Below are 23,769 nucleotides of genomic sequence, written 5' to 3'. Positions count from 1 at the left end.
CCAACTTTGGTAACATTATGAGCATTTTTGCTCCTGGCCAACGATTTCATGGGTATTTTTGCCTCTTTATTAGTCCATGTCAACAAAGGCTGACACGTGACATGCACAGTCAGTGTTTAACGGTCAAAGTTAATGGCATTAAGTTAAAGTTAACGGTCTAATCACTTTTGCACCCACCCATATAATGTTATTAGTATTTTTACATTTTTTTCTCACTTTAGGATACTATATGCCCCTGGTTGACCACTCTATGGGTATATTTGCCCTTTTACCTGAAAAAAAATATATATATATATATATACACACACATATACTTGTCTGATGTCCAGCAGTCTTCTTATTTATTTATTTATTTATTTATTTTTTGGCCGAAGGTTTTTTATTTAATTTGGATACACTTTCGCCGAAAGTCTATCCTTATTTTGTTCCTTTATCCTCCCTCAAAAGTCAAAAGTCACGCCTATCTCCCTCATTCATAAGAAAATTAAAAGGCTATTTTATAAGAACGTTCGACATCCTAGTCCAACGCGAAAGTATTTCTTTGTCGTAAAAACGATACCATCATTCTGGCCCAAAAAAAAAAAAAAAAATTTGATACCATCATCACATGATTACAGAAAATTTCGCATAAATTCTCAATTTCTGAGGATTACTCAATACTCTAATTTCTCTATCTACCTTTAAGTTTCCACTTTCCACACTGCAGCGTAGCATTGATTTATGTTGTTTCATGCATATAAAGGCTCCTCTTCAGCCAAAAAGATCAAGTTGAACTCGGGTAATAACCAATCACTGGCTTAAACCTCTTGATTTACATTTCATTTTGAGTGCTACTCACACTGAAAATTTGTTTCGCTTACATGGAGAATCATGGGGAGACAAATGATTCAGATCACTGGAAGGCGCGGTGCAGCGAGTGGGTGCGTGGACTGATGGATGCAAAGTCTAGTATCAGTCGATGACAATCCATTACACGGCGACGAGAAATAGATTATCAGCAATCAGTTGTACGAGGAAGTTCGTGACGAGAACGAAGATGTAGATGGATTTGTTCGTGTACTGGAGGAAGTATGCCACCAAAGAAGACTTGAATTGTCCACTATTTTCAACCAAGTCACTTCTACAGGTGACTTGTTGCTTCATGTTGCAGCTAAGTTTGGGAAGGTGGAGGTTATAGAATATATAAATCGCTAATCGTTGTCCTATTGATCTTTGGCATAAGAGGAACATGAACGGTGATGCTCTTCTTCATGTTGCTGCTAAAGCTAGCAATATTGAAGCAATCAAGGTCATTCTCTTCATAGATGAACACATCATTAAACCGCGGCTGGGACAGGAAGCAAACTTTATAATGTCACGGAATAGTTATGGGAACACACGGCTTTGCATGAAGCTGTTTTGTCCAAACATGATGGTGTCAGATTTCTTTTGAAGGCGCAGAGTGAGTGTGATGATCTGGCCAGCTATTGGACTTGGGGCAAGAAACACAGCCGCAAATCACCAAAGTATTTGGCAGTCGAGATGGGAAATGTGGAAATTATTGATCTTCTCTTGAAAATTCCATTCCCCCTGATCTTGACATTTCAAAGGGAGACTCCTCTTCTTGCCGCCATATCAGACAGAAATCTGGGTCAGTATATAAATAATAGACATTTTTTTTTCCTTTTGCGTTCATCTCTTACTTTCACCTAATAAATGTATTCTCAATTTTACATGTAGATGTGTTGCAAGAGATAGTGAATATAGGAGAAGAGCTATTGTATCAAGGAGATGAAACCAAAAACACTCCCCTTCATTATGCAGCATACAGAGGTTATGTGGAAGTTGTGGATAGAATGTTAGAAAAGTCTACCTTGATTGCTTTTCAACGAAACTCAGATGGCAATCTTCCAATTCAACTTGCAAGCATAATGGGCAGTATTAATGTGGTCAAAAAATTGCTTGACAAGGCCTTTGATTCTGGAGCTTGTCTAAATGGTAAAGGACAAAATATTCTCCACATCGCAGCAATGAATGGACGAAACAAGATGATAGAATGCCTGTTGAGAAGGCTTCATTGGAAAGCTGTAAATGAGAAAGACGTAAAAGGAAATACACCACTGCATTTGGCTTCAAAGAAACTCCAACTTTTGATTCTACGCAATTTACTTCTAGACCAACACATCGATGTGAACCTAGTGAATAATCAAGGTTCAACATCTCGAGATTGTCAGAGCATGTACTCAAGCCCAATTTACCAAGGCTAAGTCACAGCCCACTAAATCTGATGTTGTTACATAGTTCAAGCTCATTATTACTATATATTATTTTAGGGCTTATGTGTCTTGTCTCTTATCTTTCGTGCTTATCCTTTATCACACATGTAACACGCCACACTCCCTCTTGCATCTATAAATATAACACTGTACAAAACAATTTAGATATGCAATGAATTCTGTTTATTAACATTCAATATTCTGGCTTTATACCTCTTTATGGCATCAAAGCCACAATCTCCTTCTCATCATGTCCACCTCATCATCGAGCTCTTCTCATACTTCCTCTTCTACTATTGAATCTTCAACTCTTACATCTCTTTCATCTTCTCCATCTCATTTCATTTCAAGAAAACTTAACAATAATAATTATACTATCTAGAAAGCCCAAATGATTCCATATTTACATGGACAATAACGTTATTTTATTCTTGATGGTTCTTATGTTAAACCTGCAATGTATTTATTTGATGGATCTAAAAGCCTAGAATATTTGAAATAGTTTTGGCAAGATCAATTAGTGCTCTCTGTATTAATATCTTCTCTCTCTGAACCTTTGATTGGCCAGGTAATAAAACACAAGATAGCTATATCTATGTGGCTTGCTCTTGAGCGATTATTCACCTAGAAATCTCAGGCCAAATTTTTTGCATCTACATAATCAGATTACTAATTTAAAAAGGGCTCTAACTCTATTTCTGATTATTAGGAAAAGGTAGTGATGATTTCTAAAGCTTTAAGCATTGTTAAGAAGCCTATTGATGATGTCGATTTTATTATCTATTTACTAAGTGGCCTTGGTTCAGATTATGAATCTATAGTTGCTTCCGTCACTACTAAATCTGGCAAATTATCTCCTAAAGAAGTTCTTAGCTATTTATTGATTCATGAAGCCAGACTTACGAATCATTAATCTGCCACTTCATCAGATGTTTTAGCTAATCTCACCACTAAACCTACTTCATTTTTATCTGATGAAACTCAACATGTTCCAAGAGGCCAATTTCCTTTTAGAAGTAGAGGATGTTATGGACGTTTTAGTTACAGAGGTGGGAGAGGTCGTTTTTGCTGAGGTCGTGGTTTACTTTGGAGGTGGTCGTGGCATTCTTGGACCTATACCTAGTCAATTTGGTTATAATCATCCTTGCTAACTTTGTGACAGATATCGTCACACTACACATACATGCTACCGTCGTTACAATTACTCCAACAGAGATGTTGTACATGTTCAGTGGGAGAGTCCATTTGCTTGGACATGTGAGGTACGAATGATCAGTACCAATAAATTGTTACGTCTTCCTTTTTATGATGATTTTTTTTTTTGTTTGAGATGGCCAAACAGATTTTAAAACGGGCCGGTGTCCCATTGAAGGCAAAATTGTTGGGTGTACGACCCGTAGTATCCAAAGATAAAGAAAGGAAGATGAAGGAAGCAGTCAACACGCTCATGCTTGTGGCCATATTAATTGCCACAGTGACATTTACAGCTGGTTTTACTTTACCAGGTGGGGTAAAGAGTTCGGAATACCCAAACCCAAAAGAGGCACTATAGTTTTGACCCATAAAGGGCTATTCATAGCATTCATGATTTTCAACACAATTGCCATGGATAGCTCCACTCTTGGTTCTATTCTTCTTCTTTGAGTCCCATTAACTAATCATCATTACGCAGAAGTAGCATATATGGGTGCTCAGTCATCTGTTTATGTGGCTCTTTCTAACCATGCCTGCGTCATTTCTAGCTGCTATTCTTTTGGTGGTGAGCACAAACGTTGTGCTTACAGGACTTATAATAGCCATTGCATCCATCTTCATCTACTCCATCTACTCTTTTTCTTCCATCACCCGATTCTTACTAGTTTACATCCTTCATTGCACATATTATCTAAAAAATTGGCAACGTCTTGCGACGCTGATTATGTGTACTTTCGGAAACCATGATGACGATGCTATTTTCATTGACGATCAAGTCAGCAGACTAAACGAAGAAGTGGATGAAGATGGTATGAGAAATCAAATAAAGGAAACTCACAAAGTCAATGGAAATGATGCAATCAGAAGCCATTTGTGAGGTTAATTAATATTAATTTTAGAAGCTGTGACTCACCGCCGTTTTGTTGTCTTTCACCATCACTTCATTTGCCTATCCCTGATCCATGTGTCTCTCTATACGTAAGACACATAAAAGGGATTCGAGACCATATTACATTTTCGTAGGTTTTAATTTAGTATATATCATGATCTTTATGATCAACAGTAATCCGAACATCTTTTGATAGTTAAAACTTCCTTTCTTTCATTTATTTTTTTAAAAAAATTCAACTGGAAACTTTGAAATTTTGAAACTATGGGATTTGGTTCCTCTCACCATATTCTATCTCAAAACATATCTCCATACCCAATCTTATTCATTCATTTAATTATTGTTTTGGTTTAATGGTGTGAGATTACTAGTTATGATATTAAATACTTATTTATCATAATTTAACAAATTTTGGTATTTCTTTTGCCCAAATATGATCTTTCTATCCTTTCTGCAACTCATATATGTTTGCTTCTTCCTTTGGGTTTTTCTATTTTATTATTATTATTTTTTTTCTCTTTTCCTTCTTCAACTCATCCATCCTCCAGCACGTCTCGTCTCTTATCTTTCTCCCACGCGATTTTTTGTTTTCTTCTTTTGGATCAGCTTGATTTGGTTCTTCTTTCCCTGTTTATAAATTATCTGCACAATATAAAAAATATGAAAAGATTTTGTAGCAAAAATATTTCTTATACTATAATTAAGTGATGAGAAGAAAATTGTAATGACCAGAAAAAAAAATAATACTAATAATAAAAATAAAATTAATTAATTAAATTATTAAAAGGTGTTTAAACTTTATTTTTATTATTTTTAGAGCAAATATATCAAGAGAAAATTGTGGCTTAGTAAACTTTATGCCAACTACATTATTGATAGGTCCTAAATTTGAATTTTCATGAGGCCAAGAGTGGGATTTTACCTTTTACCTTTAGCTTAAGATAAAATTACTAAGATGCCCTTCTGTCAAATTAATAAATAAAAAAGAGAAAAGGATAAAGGGTAGAGCGCACGTTTCTTCTTTCATTTTGGGGATCTGATTCAAGAAATATCAAAGAGAGAGAGAGAGAGAGAGAGAGAGAGAGAGTAGAGGAAAGAGAAATGAGATCCAAAACCTTCAGCTTCTTCTCTCTTTCGGTTCCAGCATGCTCTGTATTTTAGGAGAGAGCTAAAAAAAATTTCGATCCAGAAGCTTCAAACCTTTAGGCCTACAATTTTTGTCCATCATCTCCATCCATACTCTCCATCTTCCTTCCGTTGCCGTTCAACTCATTAGTGTGATTGAGAGTGTCTAACATGGTTCTGTGCGTCTCCCCTGTTCTAGCTGCTGTGGTGGCTCGAAGTCCCTTCCTCCTTTTATCACCGGTGTTGTCTGCGTGGGAAGTAAGTTGCTGGAAAGGTGGTGCACGGAGGAGGGTCTAGTAATTACTGAATGAAGTTGCTGCTGGTCTGTTAGAGCATGATTAGCTTACGATTTGTTAATAGGCATATGTGTATAGAATATCCTATTGTAATATGTGGCAATCTGTTATTATTGCTTATTCTTTCTGTTGTAACGGTCTGGCAAGCATTGTACTATTTATTGCTCAATACAGAATACGCATGGGCATCTTGCCTTTTGGCTTCATTCACTCATTTGTCCTATTCTCAATCTTGGTATCAGAGCAAGAGGATTACTCTCCTGTTCCTCAATGGCCGCCTCTACTAGTGCTCTCATCTCCTCTACTAGTACTCCTCCTATTATTGTTAACACTGGCTCTAAGGTCAATCCGCTATTCTCATCCTCTCAGTCGTCGTCCTCTATCAAGTTGGATAGGGGGAATTTTCTTATCTGGGAATCGATTGTTCTTCCTCTTATTGAGGGAAACAATCTTGAATCTCACATTAATGGTACAGCTCAAATACCTCCTCGCATGGTCGTTGATGGTGCCACGACCAAACCTAATCCAGCTTTTGTTGAATGGTCATCTGTTGATCGTCTTCTTGTCGGATGGCTTTGAAATACTATGGGTGTGGATGTTGCCTCACAACTTCTTCATTGTCATACAGCTCAAGAGTTATGGGATGGTGCTCGTTCTTTGTCTAATGCTGCAACTAAAGCACGTGTGGTGGTCTACAAAGCTGAGTTACATTACACTCGGAAGAATGGTCTTTCAATGGCTGATTATTTGTGTAAGATGAAGAATATTACTGACCATCTTGCTTTATCTGGTTCTCCTGTTCCTACAGAGGATTTGATCATTCATACTCTCAACAGACTTGATGCAAAATACAATGCTATTGTTGTTAAATTGGTTAATGCTCCAAACTTATCCTGGATTGATGCTCAGGCAGCTCTTCTAGCCTTTGAGAGTCTCATAGAGCAACCTAATCATTTTGCGTCTGTCTCTCTTCAACCTACTGTAAATGTTGCTCAACGTGAAGATAATCGTTCCCCTGCTTGGCGTGGTTCTCGATCAAACAGAGGCTTTTGTTCAAGGGGACGGTTACCACGAGGAGGGAATCATCCTTATTGTGATCTTTGTCGTCATCATGGTCACACGGTTGCTAACTATTATCATAGATTTGATCTTTCTTTCTAGCCACCATCTCATAGGTTCACACCTCAGGCACCTCAAGCTTACTATGCTTCACCTTCCACCGTTAATGACTCTGCATGGTATTTAGATAGTGGAGTAAATTATCATGTTACTTCAAATCCTGCTCAGCTTGATCGAGTCACTCCTGTAGGTAATACTCATTTACTTACCTGTACTGGTGAATGCACAAGGATTAGTGGCTCAGGATCTATGTCCTTACCCTGTTCTAATTCTACTCTACAGCTGAATGATGTTCTCTTTGTTCCTTCTGCAAAGAAAAATCTAATGAGTCTTTATCGTCTTGTTGATTATAACTGTATTACTATTGAGTTTTCTGACCAAGGTTGTATTGTGAAGGACAAGGTAACCAAGCAAGTGCTGATGCAGGGAACACCACAGTAGGGAATGTACCCACTAGCAAGTGAATCGATGCAGGCACAACCTCATCATGTTTATCTACCTGAAGTCAATTTTTCAGCATATCTTGATTGGCATTACAAACTTAGACATCCTAGTGATAGGATCTTAAAGCAAATTCTAAATAAATGTAATGTTAAAGTTAGTGTTGATGATAAACATGTTTGTGAAGCATGTCAATGTGGTAAATTAAAAATGTTGCCATTTTCTTTATCCTCATCTCATGCTTCAACTCCGCTTGAACTTGTTCATACTGACTTATGGGATCCTTCACCAGTGCAATCTGTTCATAGGCACAGAATTTATATTAATTTTGTGGATGATTATAGTAGATATACTTAGATTTATCCTTTAAAACATAAAGTCGAGGCAGTTAATGCATTCAATCACTTTCGTGCTTTAGTTGAAAATTAACTTGGAACTAAAATAAAGAATATGCAGTGTGATGGTGGTGCAAAGTATAAGCCTTTTATTCCTATAGCAAACACTCAAGGCATTAACATGCAATTTACGTGTCCATATACTTCCCAACAAATGGCCGTGCTGAAAGGAAGCATCGTCATTTGGTAGAAATGGGTTTGACACTGCTAGCACAGGCTCACATGCCTTTAACATACTAGGTAGAAGCGTTTCAAGCTTCAGTTTACTTAATTAATCGACTGCCAACTCCTGTACTCAAAGATGTCTCTCCCCTGTTTCAACTCTTCAAAATAGAGCCAACTTATAGTTCACTTAAACCTTTTGAGTGTGCTTGTTATCCTTGTCTAAAGCCTTATAATGAGCATAAATTCCAATTTCACAGTCAAAAGTGTGTGTTTATTGGATATGCTTCTCAACAAAAAGGATACAAATGCCTTAGCTCAACTGGACACATTTATGTCTCTTGGCATGTTATTTTTTATGCTTCTGTGTTTCCTTTTGCTACAGGATTTTTGAATAAAAGGTCTACTTCTCACAATGAAGCTTCTATTCCCTTGATAATCACTTCTTCAGATTTTCAATCACAAGTTTTTAGTGAAATTTTACCTTCATCCACTGACAGTATTCCAGTCTCAGCCATAGATTCATTGTCTTCTTTGTCAGACAAGGTCTCAAATGATCTAGTCCAATCGGATTCACCAGGCCCAAGACTTTCTTTAATGCCAAATCATTCAGATACTCTAGCCCAAGAAGTTGAAGGTTCGATCAACTGTAATGAAAGTCCAAATCTTATTTCCTCAGCTATTTCTTCTATAGACCAGACCAACGTACACCCTATGGTTACACGGGCTAAGAATGGAATTTTTGGGCCCAAATATCCTTTTATGGGCTTGTTACATTCTGAAGATTCCATTTCCTTATCTGATGTTGCAGAATCGAGCTCTGCACGAGAAGCACTTCAGTCGGTGTCTTGGTGACGAGCAATGTCAGATGAGTTTGAGGTACTTCAACGCAATAATACCTGGAGCTTAGTTCCCTATGATGGATCTCAGAAGGTTGTAGATTGTCGGTGGGTGTTCAAGACTAAGTTTAATGATGATGGGTCCTTACAGTGTCAGAAAGCACATCTTGTAGCTAAAAGTTTTCAATAAGCACCAAGAATAAATTATAACGAAACATTCAGTCCAGTGGTTAAGGCAACTACAATTAGACTTGTGCTTACAATTGCTGTTATGTTCAATTAGGAGATTCGACAGCTGGATGTTAACAACGCATTCCTAAATGGTTTTCTTCAAGAAGATGTTTATATGCGACAGCCGGAAGGAATTGTAGATCCTAAATGCCCAACTCATGTCTGTAAGTTGTTTAAAGCTTTATATGGCTTAAAACAAGCACCTCGTGCTTGGTTTGAAAGGCTGCGCTCAATACTGCTTCAGTGGGGTTTTACATATGCTAAGAGTGATACTTCTCTGTTTCTTCTTCGCTCTGCACGATTGACTGTCTTTATTTTAATATATGTGGATGATATTATGATTACAAGTAACAATTCAGCCTATTTAAAGAATTTTGTGCACCAATTGAATTGTTTATTTTCCCTCAAGGATCTAGGATCAATTTACTATTTTCTGGGCTTAGAAATTTTTCATGACAGTTCTGGAATTTTTTGAATCAGGGAAAATATGTTCTTGATTTGTTGAAAAGATTTAACATGTTAGATTGTGCTCCTGTTCCCACACCTATGGTAATAGGGCGACAATTATCTGCAAATGATGGAGAGTTGATGAAAAATCCATTCTTATATAGACAAGCAATAGGTGCATTATAGTATCTTACTACTACTAGACCAGATATAGCCTATGCAGTTAACAAACTCAGTCAGTTCATGTCTAATCCCACTGTGATTCACTATCAGGAAGTCAAACGAGTGCTTAGATATATCAAAGGGACTTATAATTTCAGTTTACATTTAAAACCTGTAGCTGCTATCAGGATCATGGCATTTACTGATGCTGATTGGGCTACTGATGTTGATGATAGAAAGTCTATGGCTGGTTATTGTATTTATCTTGGTGGATCTCTAGTGTCTTGGGCTTCTAGAAAGCAACGTGTAGTCTCTAGATCAAGTGCAGAATCAGAGTATAGAGCACTTACTGATGGTGCAGCAGAGATACGTTGGATTTGTTCTCTTATGTTTGAAATTGGTTTTATTCCTCGTAGTCCACCTATCATTTGGTGTGATAATGTCAGTGCTAGTGCACTTGCAGCCAATTCAGTTCATCATGCCCGAAGTAAGCATATTGAAATTGATGTGCACTTTGTTCGAGATCAAGTGTTAGCTGGTCAACTTGATATCAGATATATTCCTTCTTCCAATCAAATTGCTGATAGCCTCACTAAAGCTTTGTCTTACTCTCAGTTTTCTATTTTAAGAAGCAAACTCGGGATAGTTGTTACTCCCTCTCGTTTAAGGGGGAATGTTAGAGCATGATTAGCTTACGATTTGTTAATAGGCATATGTGTATAGAATATCCTATTGTAATACGTGGTAGTTTGTTATTATTGCTTATTCTTTCTGTTGTAACAGTCTAGCAAGCATTTTACTATTTATTGCTCAATACAGAATACGCCTGGGCATCTTGGCTTTTGGCTTCATTCACTCATTTGTCCTATTCTCAATCTTGGTCTGTTTGTTCTTTTCTCTGTTGCTACAATAACTGGACGCCCTCCTCCCCCTGTTCAGCTTTGTAATGTCATCAGCATGGGTTTTCTAGAGAATGTTGTCCGTCGCTACTGTCATGAATTTCTCCTTTTCCTTTCTCCGCCATCATTCATTTCAAGCCTCATATATGCATTTGATTTCGGTGTGGTCAGACCTTCTTCCTTCTTCTCCATTCTTTCTGTTCATAGGCAGCAAGCACACAAAAAAAAGCTAGTCTGGTATTTTTGGAGGCCCGATTTATGAGTTTGGAAGCTGGTCTATTGCTATCTTCTCCTATGTTCCGTCGGTCTCTTTCTTCTCCTTCCCTTTTCTGCTGTTATTGATTTAGGTGAGTAGCTTAAACAGTTCTTCTTCTTATTTTGTGCGTGCGTGTGCTAAGATAATTAAGGTTGTGAATTTTATTCTTCCTCCCTTGTACTGTCATACATATTGAGTTTGAAGGGGAACTTGATTTAAGTTGAAACTATAGAGATCAAGAGGATGATGGTTTGGCTCTGAACTTTATTTGAATATGATATAATTAACAATGCTGGGAAAAAAAAATTAGGCAAGTGGTTGCGGTTAGGAAGCTTTATTAAATGAGTTAGAATTAATGCCTAGTAGGTATTTGTTGAAAGGTCTAAGAGATGATCTTATCTCCATTAAATAATTTAGCTTTGGCTTAAGTAATACTTTGTGATGTAATTGAGGATGCTTTGGAAAACTTTTAATCATTTGGATCAATCATGTTGCGGCAAGGATAGATGGAAGTTTAATAAAATTATATTGCTTATTATGAGGGGATTGGAAGAGAATTGGAAAAAAAAAGAAAAAAAAAAAGAAGAAAAAAAAAGTAGTACGTGCAAGATGTTTGCTCATATGCATATTAGAAAGAGTTGTGGTCGGATATGATTTTTTTTAGATTTCATTAACTCTTATGGGTACATATTTAGTTTGGATATTAATTGTTCATGAATTTAATTTGAATTGTATGAAGAATTTTGAGTATGAAATTGTGCGGAGACAAGTTGCATTCTATGAAATTGTATGGATAATAATTATAAATGATAATGTTTAAAAATTTGATTTGGGAATGCCTTTGAGTTGCTTGATAGAAAGGGTGATAGGAGAACTTGGAATTTAAAGTGATTAATTATGCTATATATATATATATATATATATAATATTAATATTAATTAAGTTTTGTTGCTTGCACTTGACAAGAGCTGGAAAGAGTTTATCAAACTTGATTATGCCATTGAATTTTCTTTTTATATTAGATAGGGCATTTAGCAGAAGGAAGGTTTGATTGGGTTCTAAGAAGTTAATTTTAGTACTCAAGCACACTTCAGGTAAGTGAATAGCGTCCCAACTGATATTTCATTAAAATCTCCTTTATACAAATATTACATTTTTATACAAATCCTTTTTATAGCAACAATGTGATTATTGGATATTTTGTTGATTAAAGTATTTTATTTTTGTGAAGTTATCTTTACCAGATTTGATAATATTATTTGATCAGTAAATACAAGTTTGGATTTTAATTATGGAATTTTCATTTTGGAAATTATTGAATTGCTATGAAAAACAATTCATACGAGTTCGATGTTAAAAATTTTTTATTTAATAAATGCAAGCATGAGCATCGGATATGAAATTTGATTCTGGCAAGTTTTAATGCTTAAAAGTATTCATGCCCGTTTGATTTTGAATGAGAACTGTATCTTGAAAGTGATGATTTTATCGTATGTTTGAAATGATTTTAAAAAGGGACTTTATATAGAACACTGGTTGCTAACGGCAGTTCCGTTAGCCCTTGGCGCGCCATGGTACACCTAGCTAGCAGGGTGTTTATAGGAGGTGCTAGCCCCGTGCGATGGCCAATGCACGTGGAATGGAGGGATGGTTATTCGTGAACATCGTACTCACATTTGTTTTGTAGCTTTAAGTCACGTTTGGTTAGCATTACCCTCGTGGACTGTGTGTCCACGTTTGTTTCATGGCTTCGGCTGTATTTGGTTACTTACCCTCATAGACTGTGTGTGTCCATGTTTGTCTTCGTGGCACCAGCCACGTTTGGTTATTTACCTTCATGAACTGTGTGTCCACGTTTGTTAATTATTCTGATAAATCCCTATAATTATGAAACCAATCATTTGATGATTTCATATTTTATTGATTTTTGTTTAGTAATTTATTTATAAATATTTATTTCATTTAAGTGACTTTTTAAAAATCAAGTGATATTACCATTTGCTATGATAGTTCAATGGTTCAAGATTTTATTTAAAATTTTATAGAATCATTTTATTTTGAAGTTTATACATTTTTTTTATGGAAATTGTTGTCTCTTTAATTTACATGGTTATTTCAAACTTTTCTTTTTATTCATGTTAAATTATTTATTGTTGGGACGTTATTCATTGAAAAATTTTTTTTACTTATAATTAGAGTTCTTAGTTTATTATACATTTTTCTACTCGCTGGAAGGAGCCGAGCTCTTGATTGATATAATGTTCAAGGAAAATTTTTGTGATACAGAATTTTTAGGAGATTCTATTTACAGAGGAAGTTCTGTCAAAATTTTTACAAAATGTTGAAACAATTAGTATAATGATTAGTATCTATAGTATTAAAATGTTAGTGTAAAACTGAGTACATTTTAATTAAAGGAAATAAACCTTAAATTTGTAGCTTATGGGATGTATGATGTGGTTCACATCCTGTGCCGGTCACCCCTATTTTTGGGGCGTGACAAAAATATATAAAAATTAGTTAAATAAGTATAAAATATTAATAAATACTATCAAATATAATCCAAAATGTACACCTCTCTATCTATAAAAAAATTAAAAATATGCACTTATCACATCAATTTTCATCTGAGATTCAATTGTTATTATTCCCTTTAATCGAGTTATATTTTCTTTTGGTAGACTTCAGTCATAACAAAAAAGTAATCATAGGTTTCCACATCACTTTGAACAAAGAAAGAAAATATATACATTTCTTGTACAGGAATTGACAATGAATTTTTTGTATTTACAACTATATGATGTATACACTATATTAACATTTTTTTTATTTGAAGTAGTACATTACATTTTCCACAAGAAAGCATTTTATGATTAATGCATATATAACTCCCTTCTTTTGTTTTTATCGTTTTTGGCCCCCATCATGAGAAAGCAAACAACTTTTGAAGTGGCTTTTGTGAAGGGGGTGTGCCTGCATGGTGGTGTTCCTTGAATCAAGTTGCGTTTTCTTTTTTCTTTTTCTTTTTTTAAATTCTGTCTCTGTTGTGTCTGAGCTGTTTTCTTTAGTAGCTATCTTCTTGTTTCTATCTTGTTTCCTTGCCTTTTTCAACTAACTCTTATTTTTAAGGCCGAAGGGGATGGTAATTAATTAATGAACAAGTAAGGAATTGACTCTGATTAGAGAGAGCAAAGTGCCTCACCAAAGGCAAAAGTGATTGGCTGATTATAAAAATAAAAGCTGGTATTATAAAGATACGAAGGAAAAAGATGAAACATTTTCTAATTAATTAAATTCGTTTCATACACCAACCTTGCTGTCTATTCGTTTTGACCCCACATCATTCAATAAACGCTACTAAAGTAAAGTCCTCGATTAATTTTATAAAAATATATTTTTTTTTCTTTTATCCCTAATCTTAATTACTAATGCACTCAATGATGAGTGAGAGATACATTTATACAAATATCTAAGTTAATAAATATAAAGAGTAAAATGAATTTTTTTGTTTATATGTATAAAGTTGCTAATATTTTGAACCAAGATTAATCAAGAGAAAAAACTTACATTTTGAACCCGAGAGAGTATCAGCTATTACTCATATTAACTTATTCCTAAACATAAAATATAACCACTTTATGAAATCACGCCACCACTTAATCATACCCTTTTTTTATTGTGCACGCTAACCAATCATATTTAAAAAATTAGTTTAGTCCAATAGTCCTTCATGCGTCTTTTCTCGGATCTCCTTTTCATTTCTTCTTGGTCCTCAGCTTTAAAACCCTTGTTCTTGATGAGTTGTTTTCATCTCTTCCAAATTTATTTCTTCTCTTGCTACTCTTCTGATTGCACATTGTTCCGCACTATTTTCCGCAAGAAAGGTGGATCAGGTGGAAATTCCCATGGAAGCTAATAATTCAAACTGGAAGGGACCATGCTACAGAAGATTGCAGGAACTGTTGAAGAAACGGTTCATTTCATCAGTCAATCATGTTCCAATTGGCGTTATTGATGACACCATGAGTTATCAACTATACAACGCTGTTCATGATGAGAATGAAGATGTAAGTAAATTTCTAGACGTCTTGGAGAGAGTATGTACAGGAAAACGACTTGATTGTTCCACCGTCTTACATCAAGCCACTCACACGGGTGATTCGTTGCTCCATGTTGCAGCTGAACACGGGAGAACAAGGATTGCAGAGCTGCTTATTGATAATAATTTTTTGCTGATTGTGACAAACGCAAGAAAAGACACAGCGCTTCATGTTGCTGCAAGAGCCAAGAATATTGAAGTGATGAGAGTCATCTTATCCAAATTTGACGATGCAAGCAGTAAGGATAACTTTATTTTGTTACCCAATAAGTCTGGGAATAGAGCTCTGCACGAAGCTATTCTGAGCAAACATCATGAGGGGTTTGAGTTCCTTCTAAGTGAGCAAAGTGAAAGTACTTGGCCACTCTATTGGGATACCCATCCAGTAGACTCACCAACATATGTGGCAGTCCAAACTGGGGATGTTGAAATTCTTCGTTGTCTCTTGCAGATTCCGTTTCCTTCAGACCGGGACATTTACAAGAGTCAGGGAAATTCTCCACTTTTTGCCGCCATAATAGAACGCAATATTGGTATGTATATGTGTAAGATGCCAAATTAATTGATCAATGTGTTGTTTTTTCTGGTTGTCATGAAATTTTTTTTTTATATTAAGTATGTTTGAAGATTTTCTTCTCCACCTAAATAGTTTAAACCTTGGCTAGACATATTCCAAATTTTATATATTTATAATTAATTTTAGAATTACTAAGATATGAGATTTCTTTCTTTAATACTCAGTCATCTATTTTGTATGGGCTTGTACTTTTTTGAGCGTTTTGGGGTCTCATGTTCACCATTTTTTAATTTCTTCTCTCTCTTTTTATTCTCTTGCTTTTCTTTCATTGTTCGTTTTCTTTTTCTTTTTCTTTTTGGCTTGTTTTTCCTCTTGGTTTTTTTTTCTTTTTTCTTTTTCTTCGTGTCCAAAGTCAAATGGCTTTAATATAGTGGGTCCCAATTTAAAATTTCAATTAAGTCTAAAAGAATTGAAATGGAAATAATTTTAACAATGAAAAAATCAAAGTACCCTTAATTTGTTATGCAAAATTATTAATTATTAATTTCCATACTTCGCTTATTAATTTATTAATATGAGTTATAAATTACATCATTTGTCATATAAGTAGTAAACATTAATTGCCAATTTGCTAATTTTACTTATTAATTTACTAACATTAATTGTAAATTATTAAAATTAATAAGTAAAGTTAGCACTTTAATAACTAATGTTGCTGCTTGTAATCGAACAACTGATGTCAAGTTTTGTATAAGTATTGACATGTCAATTCATGTAATTTATAACTCATATTAATAAATTAATAAATAAAGTAAAAAAATTAATAACTAATTATTCTACATAATAAGTGAAGGATACTTTGTTCTTTTCACAATTGAAATTATTTTTGCTTCAGTCCCCCTAGACTAAATTAAAGTTTCATATTTTTTTTGGGATTCAAATAGTAATTAATTAAGTCACATTTCTGATCCTTAATTGAAATTCTCTCAATGCTTTATGTCAAGTATATATATTGTTTGATAATTATTCACTTCACCAGAGTAGTTTAAACCACTTGGTTAAACATATTTCAAGTTTTATATATTTCTGGTCTACTCTCTAATTACTAGATGTGTCTGTTTTTTTTTTTTTTAATATAACCCACTTTCAATTATATGTGAAATATGTCTGCTTTTATGTATTGTAGATTTTTGAAGGAGATAGTAAACAACAAAGAAGAGTTGATGTTCCTGACAGATGAAAATGAAAACACACCCTTTCATTTTGCAACATTCATTGGTTACGTGGAAGGTGTTCGTCAACTTTTGAACAAATCCACCCTTGTCGCCTTTCAACGAAACCAACGAAGTAATCTTCCAATTCATTTTGCTTGCGCTATGGGCCATGTTCGGGTGGTTGAAGAATTGCTACGCGTACAAGGGCCTTGTACCAGTTTCTGGCTCAATAAGAAAGGTCAAAACATTCTTCATGTTTCTGCAATGTGCGGTCAAAACAAGATGGTAAAATACCTATTGAAACACCCAAAGATCCATTCCAAAACTATCAATGAGAAAGATCTAAATGGAGACACCCCACTGCATCTGGCTTCAAAATATTTGCATGTTTGGACTCTATTCCATCTATCACAAGACAAGAGAATAAATGTGAACCTTGTAAATGACCAAGGTTTGACAGCTAGAGATATTGTCCGAAGGCAGAGTAAATTTCCAAGGACTCGTATAGAGGTATGTTGAAGCATCTATATATCTAATATGGTTTTTTAATAATCTCTTTCTTTTTCTAACAGGTTTCATTTTAGACAAATTGCAGTCTTGTAAAAGAATATAGCATGTAAATATCTACTTTAATTTGATTACCTTACAGTTTGTAGCATCCAAGATTTTAAAATTTGCTGGTGGCTCGCTTAAACAAATTAAGCGGGGACCAAAACCTGTGGCCAATAAAGAATGGAATGTGAACGATGGGGCCAACACACTCATAATTGTGGCCGTACTGGTAGCTACGGTGACGTTTGCAGCTGGTTTCACAGTACCAGGTGGAGTACACAGTTCGGATGACTCAGTCCCTAAAGAAAGAGGCATGGCGGTGTTGACAGATCAAACCCTGTTCAAAATATTTATGACTTTCAACACCATTGCTATGTATTGCTCCACTTTCGGTTCTATTATTCTTCTTTGGAGGCATCTGGGTGATCGTCGACTTTCAATACGAGCGTATCGTATCTCTAAAATTTTTGTCCAACTGGCTCTTGGAACCATGCCAGTGGCATTTATGGCCGCCATACGTTTGACTGTCAGTAATAATAGCTTGCTTGCAGATCTTACAAGTATCATTGCGTTCATCTTCATTTCCCTTATACTACTACTTCGCATTTTAGCATGTTTTCCTTTTGGAATGCACCTTCCAGTTTTCTATCAAGTTAGAAAACTTCTTCTTTGGATTATTATTACTTTATTATGTGGGACTAAGGATGGTAGAGTTTATGATGTTGATGAAATCCAACAAGACGATGAAGCCGGTAGGGCCAACACAGTCAACGCCACGCAAGGGAAGAACCGTGTCACATAGCGTCCCTTGTGCCGATGATCACCCTGGTATTATTGTAGAACCCAGTCGATGGCTTTCTCAGTAATTAGGTAATTAAAGTTTTGGTCAACTCTTCAGTTCATTTTGTTTTGGATACATTCTTCAATATAAGAAGGCATTGCAAATTAAAAATGTTCTTTGGTCAGAACATCAGCACAGCAAGTTTGAAGAGAGAGTTGAGCTCACAATCAAGTATCTAGTCCAATTATTGTGAATAATAGTAAACTTTTTTATTAACAGTTGAAGTTAAAATATTTAGGACATTTCGTTTTATCATTTATCGTTTTTAATTATTTAGATACACTTTCTTGTGTAATTTTGTAGAATATCTATTATTCTTATTGTGCATGACTTTTGAATAATGTGACTTTTTAATTGAATTATTTTTAAAAATTTTGGTTATTTGGTTGCCTTGACAAAATCTCACTTTTGAAAATTCACTCAATCTAACTAGATTAGATTCAAGTATTTTCGGGCTCAATTGGAGATAGCTTTTCGAAAGGCGTTTTCTACATTTGCACAAAAGTCTAACAAAAGCATTTTATAAGCTAACAAGGTTGGTCCAATTCTTAATGAGTTGACTGATGCCTCACAAGAATGTGAGTTCAAATATTACTACTAATTTAAGAACTTTGTTAGTGGATCGTGAGTGTTCTTGAAATTTCAAATACCTCGATCCTGATCAACCTCTAAATCCAGTTTAGCTAAATTTAAGGACTTTTTATCTTGGTCAAAATGATATCTTTATGATCGCTAGTGGAGGGTTGTATACGATACTACGAGAACCCAGTAGCATGTCTGGTATTTACTCCAGTTAAAAGACAAATTCACATTAGATTATTTTTTATAGGATCACATGACATTATTATTTGTCCACTATGCTCGCCAAAATGTAATCCAAGCTGTTATATCAGACATATTCCTTGATGTTGTTATATTGCATCAGTCACACAAAATAAAAATTATACTGAATCTGAAATGAATTATGTTGCATTGTTTAATATAGCTTATAAATATTATAATTTGTTTTTTATCTTAATCTTGATGAAATGATGAATAAGAAAAGAAATACAAGCCATAAAAAAAGTGGAAAAAAAAATTCACATGCGAAGTGATCTTGCTGTACTCATGAATTATCAATAAGGGCTTAAACAGAATTTTCCTCCGTGGCCCAAGTCCAAGGATTTATGGGTAGTTGAAATCATCGAACAGATCTAGATTGATATTAATTTTTAATATTTATACTGTTTTTCTTTTTTGAGTTGCAATATAACTTGTTAGAGACGTTATATAATCAATAAGGTCAATTATACTTGGGTCTTCCAGCTGATTGTTTGGTGGGATGAACGTGAGTACCTTATTTGGGAATCATTTGATCAATTGTTACATGATTATCTTGCCTTTTTAAAAAAAAAAATTATGCACATGTGTTCTTCTATTGAGAAGTATAGTGGCTTGCCGGCCATTGATTATGAATACTTCTTTTAATGAAAATTTAAAATTATCATGTTTTTAACCAAGTGGATAAGGTCACTTTTCAGGGGATGAAACGGCCCAATTCATATCATGGGCCTTATCACATATTATTGGGCCAGCCACAACAATGTGTCCAGTATGAGGAATTTTAATTTTCTTGCTTTTAAATCTTAATAATGATGGAATTTTATCATTTGGGAAAATATAATAGTTTAAGAGCTAAATATTAATTAAATTAACAGAATTCATTCATATTAATTTTAATAACTTTAATTTTGGAAAAAATACCTCTATTATAATATTTATATGGAAAGTTTAGGCTTTCTTGAACTAAGCGTTGGTGATAGATTTAGAAATCAATTTTATATGATGCATGTTAAATTTGTCCTTAAATTTTTACCTGATAACTTCCAATACTTTATTAATTTTATTTGTGTTTTTAATTCAATTAGAAGTTATCTAATTGATTAACTCTTAGCAAAAACTTGATTAAATTGCTCATTAATTGTGAGGAAGGACGTTGATAGGTTTCGTGGTGGCCTTGAAAAGCTAATGGATCAAAATATGACATTAAAACTGGGTAAAATTTCGTGGTTGTCTTGATAGGTTTCTGAAATTTCATTTTGGCCTAAAATCTTTGCAAAAATTACACTTTAACCCTTAATTTTATGAAAATTCCATTCTAACCTCGTATTTTCTCAAAATTATAATTTTGCCTTAGGCTTCCTAAAATTTCCCTTTTCACCCCTATGCTCTCAAAAATTACATTCACACTACTATACTCTTCTTGCCTAAGTCCTAACCTTGCAAAAAAAAAAAAGCCTTAAAATGCCTCCAAGAAGCATGAATGTGTAAAAGGTTGAGATGGACAAGATGAGATATAGGATATTAGAGTTAGAGGCTACCACAGAAATGCAGTGAGTTTTGTTAGAAACTCACAAAGAAAACTTGAGAGGAGATTTAGGTAGCAGCAATTTGTCACCCATTAACAACTATCATTGTCCTTGACAATAGTCATTCCATTCTAGTGACATTAAGGTAGACATCCCTAGATTTAAGGGAAGACACCAGCTAGACACATTTATAGATTGGCTTCAAAATGTGGAGTGCATATCTGAATATAAAGAGATTCCAGATGAGCATAAAGTCAAGATTATTGCCCTCAAACTCAAGAAACATACCTCCACATTATAGGAAAACCTTAGGCAAAAATGAGAATGAGAGCAAAAGCGCAACATTGAAATCTGGGAGAAAATGAGATGCTAGCTTATCGAGAAACTCTTACCAAACATTACCACCAAGATAACTTTATCTAACTACAAAATCTTCGATAAAGATCCTTGTTTGTGAAAGAGTATGCCAAAGAGTTTGAAACTTATGATGAAGTGTGACATCCAGGAGAAACAAGAGCAAACAATAGCCTAAAACCTTGCAAGCTTAAACACTAACATTAGTTGTCTAGTCTAGCTTTAGCAATATTGGATCTTAGATAATGTAACCCATCTAGCCATCCGTGTTGGTCCTTATTTATGGAAGAGTATACCAAAGAGTTTGAAGCTTATGATGAATTGTGACATCTAGGAGAAGGAGGAGCAGATGATAGTCTGATACCTTGTAAGTTTAAATACTAACATCAATCATTTAGTCCAGCTTTAGTAGCATTAGACCTTGGATGATGTAATCCATTTAGCCATTTGTGTTGAGAAGCAGACACCTAAGAGATCCTCTTTTCAGCCTTCTTCCTCTAAGGGTTATTTAAATGCCCGCAAGGTAAAGTTTTAGCAGGCCAGCCTCTTAGGCAAGTTGTCACCCAGCACTATGCTCAAGCCTTCACCAAATGTTGCTAGGAAATTTGGCTCTAAAGTCTAATTACTTTAAATGTCAAGTATTCAACCATATCATTTTGGATTATCCTACTCGAAGGGTTGTCATCATTAGGGAAGGGCAAGTTTATAAAGCACCTAAAGAAGATGAGGAGGAGACTGCATCTTATGAAATTGAGCCAATATATGATGAAGAGGTTAGGTTATAAGCATTCGTGATTGGACAAAGTCTACATACAATTGTAATTAAGGAAGAACCTTGGCTAGAAGGCAACATTTTTCACACTCATTTCACGATCGAAGGAAAAGTTTGTAATATTATCAATAATAATGAAAGATATGAAAATGTAGTGTCTGACTATATGGTGGAGAAATTGAAGCTACTAATGCACAACCATCTACATCCTTACAAGCTTCACTAGCTTAATAAGGAAAGTAAGGTAAAAGCTTTTAAACAATGCATTGTTACTTTCTCTATTGGAAATAGTTATTGTGATGAAATTTTATGTGATATTATTCCCATGGATGCTGCCACTTTCTTTTGCGGATATCATGGCAATATGATCAACATGCTATGCATGATGAGCATGTAAACACCTATTCTTTCATGAAATACAGAGTCAAGATCACATTAGCATCTCTAGCACCCAATGAGATCAACCAATCCTCGAAGGAATCTAAGCCATTAGTGACTTTGATGACTAAGGAGGAGTTCAAGGTGACAAAGTCTAAAGCCTAAATAATGAGTTTCATTTTAGTACTCGAGGCAAATGATGGAACTATCAACCCTCTTGGAGTTATGCCATTATTGTCTAAATTTTAAAATGTGACACTTGATGAGATACCACCAAGGTTGCCACCTATGCGAGACATATAGCATGCTATTGACTTCCAAGAGTAATCATTCCTAACAAACTTACTTATAGGATGAGTTCCCGGGAACATGCCTAAGTCCAACGATAAGTTAAAGAGCTTTTGAAAAAAGGGTTAGTTCGAGAAAGTGTTAGCCCATGCATTATACCCATTCTTCTAGTACTTGAGAAGAATGAGAGTTGGAGAATGTGCATTGATTATCGTGCTGTCAACAAGATCACTACCAAGTATCGGTTCCCAATACCCCAGTTTGATGACATGTTAGATCAACTACATGGTGCCACTACCTTTTCTAAAAGTGACCTTCATAGTAGACACCAATAAATCAGAACTCGACCAGAAGATGAGTGGAAGATTGCTTTCAAGACAAGAGATGGCTTATATGAGAGGAATATGATGCCTTTTGGGTAGACAAATGCCCTTAGCACGTTCATGCACCTGATGAATTAGGTATTAAGACCTTTTATTGGCAAAGTTGTTATTTACTTTGATAACATTCTTATTTACAGTAAGAGTCAGGAAGAATACTTATATCACTTACAGCAAGTCTTGCAAGCCCTGTGAGAACAGAAGCTTTACCCCAATCTAAAGAAGTACACCCTCCTTACTAATAAAGTTGTGTTTTTGGGTTACATCATCACCATAAAAGGTCTTCGAGTTGATCCAAGCAAAGTTGAAGCCATTAACAATTAGCCAATTCCAAGATCTACTCAAGAAGATCAAAGCCTCCATGAATTAGTTTCTTTCTACATGAGGTTCATCCATAATTTCAGTATAAATTCAATTGTGTTTTTGTAATAGAAATATTTGTAAAATTAAGACTTAAGAGATGTGTGATATGGTTTATATCCTGTGCCAGTCATCCTTTATTTTTGGGATGTGGCAATGTCACTCTCTCAAAAATATTTGAGAGAAAAAAGACATATTTATCTCAAAAATATCTTAGAAGAATCTTCTCTCACATATTGTCAAGAGAAACCTATAACTTTCTCTCAAAACACTTTTTTCTCAAATATTTTTATTTTTCTCTCAAAATTTTTTGAGAGAAATTATATAATGTTACTATTTGGGCTAAAATATACTCTCTCTGTTTAAAATTATGAGGAATTTTTAACTAAATTTCACCTCCAATAAAGTAGTTACCTACTTTCAAACTAACCACATCTTTTCATATTTATCTCTATTAAACACTCTATAATAAATATAAAGTCATTTATTAATAGCGGCATTTTTGAAAAAAAAAAATAATAATTACACCTTGAAACACTAAAAATGTTTTACATTTTTTAACATTCAACTTCTCAAAAAATTCCTTACATTTTTAAATGGAGGGAATATTTCATTATTTAATAATATATAAATATATATAAGTTCAAGTTGCTATTATTTTATACAATTATATTAATCATAATTATTTATATCTTTTTATAAAAGTAATATATCATATATACTAATAGCATAAATATATTTTTTGATTATTAAAAATCATGTAAGACATATAAAAATTATTAATATATTAATTGCTCATAAAATTTTTAAATTTGGTAAAATATATTATGTTAAATAATAAGAAATCAAGCTTTAATTTCATGTTAAATAATAGAACCCTTAAACTTTTTTTTGAGGAGCGTTGAGCACAATGTACTAATAAGTGAGGCAATTTAATCCTTGAACTATTTTTTTTA

The 23,769-nt window shown here is 34.4% G+C and overlaps 3 protein-coding genes across 7 annotated transcripts; all 3 read left to right on the top strand.

The window, feature by feature from the left end:
* Positions 1 to 943: 943 nt before the first annotated feature.
* Positions 944 to 2,397, top strand: LOC129295341 (ankyrin repeat-containing protein At5g02620-like). The gene is made up of 2 exons (XM_054933857.1): positions 944 to 1,630; positions 1,720 to 2,397. Exons 1-2 carry the CDS (start codon positions 1,522 to 1,524, stop codon positions 2,244 to 2,246), a joined length of 636 nt encoding a protein of 211 aa, XP_054789832.1. The 5' UTR covers positions 944 to 1,521; the 3' UTR covers positions 2,247 to 2,397.
* A 6,285-nt stretch (positions 2,398 to 8,682) lies between these two features.
* LOC129295344 (uncharacterized) lies at positions 8,683 to 15,442 on the top strand. Of its 5 annotated transcripts, none has more exons than XM_054933860.1 (3): positions 8,683 to 8,823; positions 8,999 to 9,110; positions 14,595 to 15,442. In XM_054933860.1, exons 2-3 carry the CDS (start codon positions 9,105 to 9,107, stop codon positions 15,369 to 15,371), a joined length of 783 nt encoding a protein of 260 aa, XP_054789835.1. In that variant the 5' UTR covers positions 8,683 to 8,823; positions 8,999 to 9,104; the 3' UTR covers positions 15,372 to 15,442. The 5 variants fall into 5 exon arrangements, with proteins under 5 accessions (XP_054789835.1, XP_054789838.1, XP_054789834.1 ...); XM_054933863.1 differs by having other exon boundaries at positions 8,690 to 9,110; positions 14,595 to 15,048; positions 15,261 to 15,442; XM_054933861.1 differs by lacking the exons at positions 8,683 to 8,823; positions 8,999 to 9,110 and adding exons at positions 10,629 to 10,801; positions 11,733 to 11,804.
* A 1,083-nt stretch (positions 15,443 to 16,525) lies between these two features.
* Positions 16,526 to 18,149, top strand: LOC129295345 (protein ACCELERATED CELL DEATH 6-like). The gene is made up of 2 exons (XM_054933865.1): positions 16,526 to 17,050; positions 17,190 to 18,149. Exons 1-2 carry the CDS (start codon positions 16,550 to 16,552, stop codon positions 17,892 to 17,894), a joined length of 1,206 nt encoding a protein of 401 aa, XP_054789840.1. The 5' UTR covers positions 16,526 to 16,549; the 3' UTR covers positions 17,895 to 18,149.
* Positions 18,150 to 23,769: the final 5,620 nt, after the last annotated feature.

The sequence above is a fragment of the Prosopis cineraria genome, unplaced genomic scaffold (assembly GCF_029017545.1).
Source record: "Prosopis cineraria cultivar Desert tree isolate PC_DT_omini unplaced genomic scaffold, ASM2901754v1 PC92, whole genome shotgun sequence".
Classification (NCBI taxonomy): Eukaryota; Viridiplantae; Streptophyta; class Magnoliopsida; order Fabales; family Fabaceae; genus Prosopis; species Prosopis cineraria.
The sequence above is the reverse complement of the archived record's forward strand: the minus strand, read 5'-3'. Positions and strand labels throughout refer to the sequence as shown.